This window comes from Leucoraja erinacea, chromosome 15 (genome assembly GCF_028641065.1).
Source record: "Leucoraja erinacea ecotype New England chromosome 15, Leri_hhj_1, whole genome shotgun sequence".
Taxonomy (NCBI): Eukaryota; Metazoa; Chordata; class Chondrichthyes; order Rajiformes; family Rajidae; genus Leucoraja; species Leucoraja erinaceus.
In genome coordinates, this window is record NC_073391.1 from 27,301,968 (window position 1) to 27,310,694 (window position 8,727).

Sequence of the window (8,727 nt, forward strand, 5' to 3'; positions counted from 1 at the left end):
AAATCAGCATCTGCAGTTCCTTACAACACAACAAAATGTTCAACATTGATCTCTCAAAGCAGGGCAGTGTCCAAATTCAAAGATAGACACAAAATGCTGGAGTAACTTAGCAGGTCAGGCAGCATCTCTGGAGAAAGGGAATAGGTCATGATTTGGGTTGGAACCCTTTTCCAGATTGAAAGATAGAGTGTGGGGAGGGGGGGCAGGGGGTGATGCTGGATGTGAGAAAAGACCCAGAACTTGGGTATCTTCAGCATTTTGTGTCTATCTTCGGAATAAACTCGTATCTGCAGTTCCTACCAACGCACAATGTCTTAATTCAGTTATTTCATAGCATGGGTGACAAAACACGTTACATTGATACCAGTTGGTTTAATTCCATATAAGAGCAAGATTAAATCACATCATCAGCTGTTAAATGAACACCTGGGTTTTACAATTGTGCTCTGGTTGCAGATCTTTGAACACCCTCCCTCTTCCGGCTGTGAAACACTCCATGAAGCCAGCCTCGCGAAACCACTTAGTCTCATAGCTCCTTTTGCGACGGGGTCCAACCGATAACACCATTTCCCTCTGAGGTGCCAATGGTTAGAGGCGCGAGGTCGATCAAGCTAGTCTGGTGACTAATGATGATATAAGCATTAACGCTGTTCGATTTCCAAATAACTATCGTCTTGTGCGTGTTTGAATCTGACAAGTCGCCAAAAACAATCAATGCGACACCGCCGCTTCTGGTCGGGACTTTGCAGGGGATAAAATATTGGCCAGGTTTTAAGCAGAATTTGTCAGAATCTACCGCTAAATGGATAAAGTTTGTTGATCGTCTAAAGCGGATGCGGATGCATTTTTAGACGGCGAGGTATGTTTTAACCAACATTAATCAACAAGTTGGCTTATCTTGTGCATATAAGCCTGTAATCAGAAGTCCTCGCTACGGCTTTTACATTGATAGCAATTTTGATAGCAAAAGTTCGGCGAATTAAAGCGTCGATTCTGTTTCCTATCGCCAGAGTGACTGGCTGTCCTGAGTCACCTTGCGACAAGGGAAACAGTGAAGCTGAGAAGGGTGGGTTCAGAAGGGAGAAAACGGGGGTGACATTTACAGATAATCCAATTCCCAAACTTGGCCGGAGCTCCGAGATCACTTGTCTAATTCTATCTGGCCAAACAAGTCTCGCACGCAGTGAACTTCCCACACCCCCAGCAACACCCACTGGGATGATAGAGACTTTAATGCAAAAATAACAAAAAAAACAACATTCCTTTTTATTCTTTGCATTCATAAATATACAAAGTTAAACGTGGGCGGCAGGGTGCAAAAAATAAGACCCTCAATCTCCGCTTCACTCTTCAGACTTTCTGCGCCTTCCTTGTCCTGCACAAGATCTTTTTGAAAGCCTTCCTGAAGTCGTGGTTGAAGATGGTGTAGATGAGCGGGTTGAGAGAACTGTTACAGTACCCAAACCAGAAGAAGAATTTGAAGAGCGTCTTGGGCGGGCGGCAGCTGTCGGGGCAGATGGCGGTGAGGGAGTAGGTAAAGAAGAAAGGGAACCAGCACATGACGAACACCCCGATCACCACGGACAGCACGAAGGTGAACCTCTTCTCGCGGTTGTGTCTGCCCTTCCAGCGGCCCGCCTTGGGACTACTACCGTCCTCCAGCTTGTGCAGACCGCTCACCACCTTGCCCTGCACCGTGTGCGCCACTCCCGTAGCCTTGGGCCGGACCTCCAGCTTGGACTTGGCTGGGCAGTGGTGGTCGGAGGACGAGGATTCATCGTGCTCCAGCCCGTTGGCTTCTGCCGCTTGGCTGGGACACGCTCTGCTGGTGCCGTTCCTCCTGTCGCAGTTGGGCGAGGGTGAGGGACGGAGCCCGTTGTGCCTGGCGTTCTTGCCGGGCTGTTTCTGCCTGGTCCTCGACTTGGCGATCTGGTAGATCCTCACGTACACCAGGATCATGATAACGCAAGGGGCGAAGAAGGAACCGATGCAAGAGGAGATGATGTACCATTCATCGTCGTTGATCTCACACTGGGGGTTGTCCCGGAGGCCTGTCTCCTTGCCGATGGAGATAAGCGGGGGGAAGGAGATGACGGCGGCGATCACCCACACCGTGACGATGATGCATTTGATCCTCCTGGGGGTGCGCTTCAGGTTGTACTCGATGGCTTGGGTGATGGACCAGTATCTGTCCAGGCTGATGGCGCACAGGTGCACGATAGACGAGGTGCAGAACAACACGTCCAAGGCCAAGTAGATCTCGCACCAAACTCTGCCAAAGTACCAGAAATCCATCAGCTCCTTGGCCAGAGAGAAAGGCATGACCAGAGTGGCGACCAGGATGTCGGCGGACGCCAGTGACACCAGGAAGAGGTTCTGCGGAGCCCTCAGTCCTCTGCTGGTGAACACGGCGATCACGACCAGCACGTTGCCGAAGATGGTGGCCATGATGATGAAGGCGACCACCGAGGTCAGGGTGACTGCCGCCTGCACCGAGTAGGAGTGGACATCGTGGGGAGTGGTGTCGTTGCAGCTCCAATTACACGGGGTGACTACCGGCCCCGCCATCGCAGCCTTCACCGACCCATGCACTCCCTGTAACTTCAGCATCAATCACAGCGGCGGCGCCTTGGACTCGCAAGGCGACTTAGCCCCGTGCATCGTCGGCGGCTTTACCTGCAAAGCGGGCGGGCGGGCAGTCCCCAGCGAAAAGGTGCGCTTGGAGTGTGAGCACAGGACAGGTAGAGTCGGAGCTGGAAGACAGAGGGGGACAGCGAGCGCCAGCAACAGGGAGCAGCTGAGCCGAGCACAAACACAAGATAAGAGAGCAAGCCCTTCGCCTGAGCAGCCGTCCGCCTTCCCTTTATATAAACCAAGCGGCGTGAGGCGGTGCAGGACACTTCATCGTCAGGGCACCACGTGGGCTCTGTGTCGGCTTCAAAGGCGGAAAGTTGGGCGGAGGGGGGGGCGAATCTTCCGCTGGTACTTGGAGTCCCTCAGTCAGTGAGTCAGTTATCGATTGAGAGAGAGCGGGGGGGGGGAGGGGGGGGGGGGGAGGGGGGGGGGGGGTGGGGGGGGGGGGGGGGGGGGGGGGGGGAGGAGAGGATGAGAGGCAGAGAGAGAGAGATGGAGAAGAGAGAGGAGGGAACCGAGAATTAAGGGGAGAAAAGGGAAATAAAGGGCGAAACAGTAGTGGCCCCGCTGCCAACTCTTAGGCAACTCGCTAATCCCCGAGACGACCTCAAAGTTACAGCAGCCTCCCAGTCCCCTTAATTTCATCAGAGTTTTGTTGAATAACGTCAAGTGCGAAACTGTCGCCTATAACTCCGTCCATGGTTACTCGCACCCAACTATATGTGGAAACAAATAACCGCAGAAGCTAGTGGACAAGCTTCACAAAAGGACACAAAGTGCCGGAGTAACTCAGCAGGCCAGGCAGCTTCACTGGAGAACATGGATACGTTTCAGGAGAACGCCTGAAATGTCGTTGTATGTATTTACAATGACAATAAAGTGTATTATTATTATTATTATTATTATTATTATTATTAGTGATGTTTCGGGGTCGGGGGCTTTCTTCAGCAGCCGTGTGTTGGCACAGAGGACGCTTACAGCAAATCGGGAGTAGCAGAGTAACCGGGAGAAAGGCAATCGCTTCTATTTATCAAGATTAAAATAGTGGAGCTGTAACAACATTAGCGTGTATTGACACGGCAGGAAGTCTGTGGTCTCGGCAGCGCTACAATAAACCACTGTGCCCGTTCCCTCCGAGAAATTATAATGTGGGCCCGCGATTGTAAACGATAGCAAAACCTAATTTTGGTTTGAGAAGGCTAATTTATATCCTGCAAATATTCTGAACCACGGAAGATGGACACACAATGATGGAGTAACACAGCAGGTGAGGCAGCATCTCTGGAGAAAAGGAATAGATGACGTTTCGGGTCGAGACCCATCTTCAGACTGAAGAAGGGTCTCGACCCGAGACGTCACCTATCCATGTTCTCCGGAGATGCTGCCTGATGCGCTGAATTACTGCAGCTTCCTGTGTCCATCTTCGGTTTAAACCAGCATCTACAGTTCCTTCTTACACAAATATTCTGAACCAGTCTGAAGAAGGGTCCCGACCCGGAACGTGACCTATCCATGCTCCCCAGAAATGCTGCCGGACCCGCTGAGTTACTCCAACACTTTGTGCCTTTCATTTGTAAACCAGCACCTACAGTTCTTTGTTATTGTAATATTATCTGTCAGAGCGGCAGCTTGCATTGTGTGTCTGTAATAATGTAGAGGGGGGCGCATTGTTAACCCGGTGTTTCATTAGAATGGATAGGCGAGGATAGTTAGCTGAGTTAGAAAAATAGAAAATAGGTGCAGGAGGAGGCCATTCGGCCCTTCGATCCAACACCGCTATTCATTGTGATCATGGCTGATCGTCCCCAATCAATAATCCGTGCCTGCCTTCTCCCCATATCCCTTGATTCCACTAGCCCCTAGAGCTCTATCTAACTCTCTCTTAAATCCATCCAGTGATTTGGCCTCCACTGCCCTCTGTGACAGGGAATTCCACAAATTCACAACTCTCTGGGTGAAAACGTTTTTTCTCATCTCAGTCTTAAATGGCCTCCCCTTTATTATAAGACTGGCCCCTGGTTCTGGACTCGCCCAACATTGGGAACATTTTTCCTGCATCTAGCTTGTCCAGTCCTTTTATAATTTTATATGTTTCTATAAGATCCTCTTAGTTGTGCGGGGCAATTTTTTTTAACACACACAGGGGGTGGTGGGTGCCTGGTTCGCGCTGCCAGGGGGTGGTGGTGGAGGCAGATACGATAGTGGCGTTTAAGAGGCTATGGATCATGTGTAAGCAGAGGAGATAAGTTTAACTTGGCATCATATTGGGCACCGACATTGTGGGCCGAAGGGCCTGGTCCAGTGCTGCACGGTTCTATGTTTCACACAACCTGATTATAGTGCAACTTGCGACTATAAATGGACACGTCCTAACGACAACTGAGCAAATGTTCCATCGATTTCCAGCTAGTTGTCTATTTATCCGTATCCCAGGAAAGCAGGCGGAAACTAAGCTGTGATAAACCACGAGGAAATGACTGGCGTTCTTCTCTTCTTGGGAATGTGTAGGAAGGAACTGCAGATGCTGATTCAAACCGGAGATAGGCACAAAAAGTTGGAGTAAATCAGCGGGTCAGGCAGCATCTCTGGAGAAATGGAATGCGTAAACGTTTCGGGTGGAGACCCTTCTTCAGACTGTGTTCACGGACGCAGGGTGAAGACGTTTTTGCCCCCCCCCCCCCCCCCCCCCCCCCTCCCCCCCCCCCCTCCCCCTTTGTAAGGCGCTAGTTCGTCGCTGGAGATCGACTCTTCGGATTTACAGCGAACGCACGTTTTCAGGCGACTCGAGTCTGTTCAATGAGAAACGTCATTCAGGTCTCATGCTAAACAAACCACTCAATCCAGATGCCGGAGCGACTCAGCAGGTCGGGCAGCATCTCTGGAGGGAGTGCGATGGAGGGCGTTTCGAACATGTCTAAACCCCGAACATTGCCCCCATAGATGTCGCTTGATCCGCTGAGTTCCTCCAGCAGGGTTTTAATTGCTCGGGATCCCAGCGTCTGCAGTCCCAGAAATACGTCCTGTCCACATTTTATATTTATACTGGAAATAATTGCATTTGAAATCCCCCAAGTCTGCATTAGCAGCCTCCCATCCGCGGCGCAGCCCCAGTGGTAAAACGTTGCAATGACAACACATCAAAATGTGTCAATTTATCTATAGCCACTTCAACGATTAAACTGCCAACCAAAGTATCTTTGTTGCCAACCGCTTAGATGGAAGGGCGCACCGTTTGGCGGCGGCTACAAGGTAGGTGGCGCAGCAAGTAGTGTAGAAGAGGGGGGGTTACAAAATCAGACTGGGCAGGTCTGTGGCAGATGACGTTCAGTGAGGATAAAAGTGAAGTACTCCCATCTGGACTTTTAAACTATGGAAAGCACGGCAGATGATGTGGAGATGTTGAGAGGTTCTTCTACAGAAATTAAAGAAAGTGAATGGACAGTTATATAAATTGATATTTTAATGGCGGGGATTGAAATATTCTTGATTAGTGAGGTTGTCGGGGGTATGCGGAGATGGCAGGAGAATGGGGTTAAGGAGGAAAGATAGAGCAGCCACGATTGAATGGCGAATTAGGCTTGATGGGCCGAATAGCCTAATTCTGCTCCTAGAATTTATGAACTTATACCACCATCCCTAAGACCCCAGAAATGAAACTTAAGTTCAGGAGGGCTGGAATGTAAGGATGGGCTTTATCGAATAGTTGATCAAGTGTCTGGATGAATCGGAATTTCATCAGTTCTTGGCCCTGCTTGGATATTCATGACAGTTCCAATTGAAAGAGTTGAGCTTTGAGAATAACTTGCATTGACAGGATACACCCTTCTAATGCGAAAATTGAGATTCTGTAATTTAGATGAATAAAAGATTTATCAAAAGGTGGATAGAGGTTTCATTGAATAAACAGGGGCGGCACAGTAGCGCAGCTGTGGAGTTGCTGCCTTGCAGCACCACAGACATGGGTTCGATCCAGACTACGAGTGCAATCTGTAGGGCGTATGTACGTTCTCCCCGTGACCTCGTGGGTTCTTTCCCGGGTGCTCCGGTTTCCTCCCACACTCCAAATACCTACAGGTTTGTGGGTTATTGGCTTCAGTAAGTAGTAAAAATTGTGTGTAGGACCGTGTTAATGTACAGGGTGATCGCTGGTCAGCACGGAATGGTTGGGCCGAAGATGCTGTTTCCCTGCTGTATCGCTAAAATCTAAAGGGGGCAAATCCTTAACGTTAGACCGAAGGCAGCAGTGAATTGAACTGCATCTTCAAAAGAAATGGGGTAGAGGACGCTTTGAAAACAATTAGAAAATGCTGGATACAGTATTTTTTTTATTTTTTATTTCCGTGACCCAACATCAGCAGTTTCAATAAAATCATTTCCAGAGAAAACCTTGAGTTCACTTCCTCAAACAGTGGCATTAATTGAAAGTTCCAAAAGCGAGACTGAGATTTTTCTTATGATTTTCTGGGCAATTATTTCCTAGAGATTGACTAACATAATACAATTTGAGGCAGATGACAGTAGCATGGACACAAGGTTATCCATTCACCTATGAATGGATAACCCCCAAAAAATGCAGATCCAACAACTCTTAAAATTAAAGCAGGAAATGCTGGGAATATCAAACAGGTCAAGCAGCATCCGTGGAGGGAGAAATGGAACGTTTTGGTTGGGGGGGGGGGGGGGGGGGGGGGTGTGTGTGTGTGTGTGTGTGTGGGTGGTGTGTGTGTGTGTGGTGTGTTGTGTGTGTGTGTGTGTGTGTGTGTGTGTGTGTGTGTGTGTGTGTGTGTGTATATATATATATATACAGACTGGACTTTTTTCTCGTTTATCATATTGTTTACAGTGTACTATGTTTAAATTTTCTGTTGTGCTGCAGCAAGTAAGAATGTCATTGTTCTATCTGGGATATCTATTATTATATTAAAGTCTGTGGCTGCCGGCGTCCGTCCGGCTGCCTGTCTGCCTTTTGATTCGTTTCCATCGTGTGATGTCACAATGCCCAATGCTCACATTTGTCCAATCGGGATGGATCATTTACATATGCCTTTGCACCAGCCCCAGCCCCAGCCAGATTCCCACCCCGCAACCGTGCTTTGGAGGAACAGACCCAATAGACCCAGGTGGTTAGTGTGACGTGTGACACCACAGACCCCCCCCACCCCGCAAACTTGCATTAGGGAAACAGACCCAACGGGTCTGCACTTGGTCTAGTATGACAATAAAACTCTCTTGACTTGACTCTTGTAATGAGCAGTTATTGACCTGAAATGTTAACTCTGCTGCCTGACCTGCTGAGAGTTTCCAGCATTGTCTACTTTCATTACAGTTTGGCCCTGACACTGGAGAAAGACAGGGCATCCTTGCAGGGTTGGATGGCCTGTTCTTGACCATTGATTCCAACAATAACAAGTGTTAATAAGAACACTATGGAAAATGCATGTAGTAAATTGACAATATTTGCCCGCAGAAGGCGCACAGTGAATCTGCAAGTATGCTTTTTGGGAATGATTTTCTGTATCGTGGTTAGACCAAACCTGTTGCGGATTTGTATGCACCAGAAAATGCAGCCACATTCTTTACCAAGGTATAATGCTCAATTTTTGGGCCACATTCAGCAAACAATGCTGCACTCTTGCACTTTCTTACATAGAGAGCATAACATTAAGAAAAAAGGGGAAAAGTTTAAAGTGCAGGGCAAGATTTTTTTTTATACGGAGGATGGAATGTGCTGCCAGGGGTGGTGGTGGAGTCAGATACGATTGCAGTATTTAAGAGGCTGTTCATGGCTAAATGGATATGTGATGATGGAGGGTTATAGATCATGTTGAAGTGGAGGAGATTAGTTCAATGGATAGTGGTACTTCATTGCATGTATACCTAGGTACAGTGACATTCATTTTTTGCATACAATTCAGTAAAAGAAAATCTCATTGTACATAAGTACAATCATATATAATTACAAGAGAACAAGAATAGTAGATTACATTGAAGTAGTGCACAAGAATCACCATGTTTCTGGTGCCATCTTGCATCCGTCAAGTTTAACATAACGTCATGTTTGGCACACATTGTGGGCCAAAGGGCATGTTTCTG

At 48.3% G+C, this 8,727-nt stretch overlaps 1 protein-coding gene across 1 annotated transcript; it reads right to left on the reverse strand.

Annotated features, from left to right (window-relative positions):
* Positions 1-357: 357 nt before the first annotated feature.
* adra2a (adrenoceptor alpha 2A) lies at positions 358-2,899 on the reverse strand. Its single transcript, XM_055646956.1, has one exon. It carries the CDS (start codon positions 2,608-2,610, stop codon positions 1,351-1,353), a length of 1,260 nt encoding a protein of 419 aa, XP_055502931.1. The 5' UTR covers positions 2,611-2,899; the 3' UTR covers positions 358-1,350.
* Between the last annotated feature and the right edge of the window lie 5,828 nt (positions 2,900-8,727).

Coding starts and splice junctions, on each gene's coding strand:
- adra2a (XM_055646956.1), bottom strand. CDS start 2,610: ATGCTGAAGTTACAGGGAGTGCATGGGTCGGTGAAGGCTGCGATGGCG.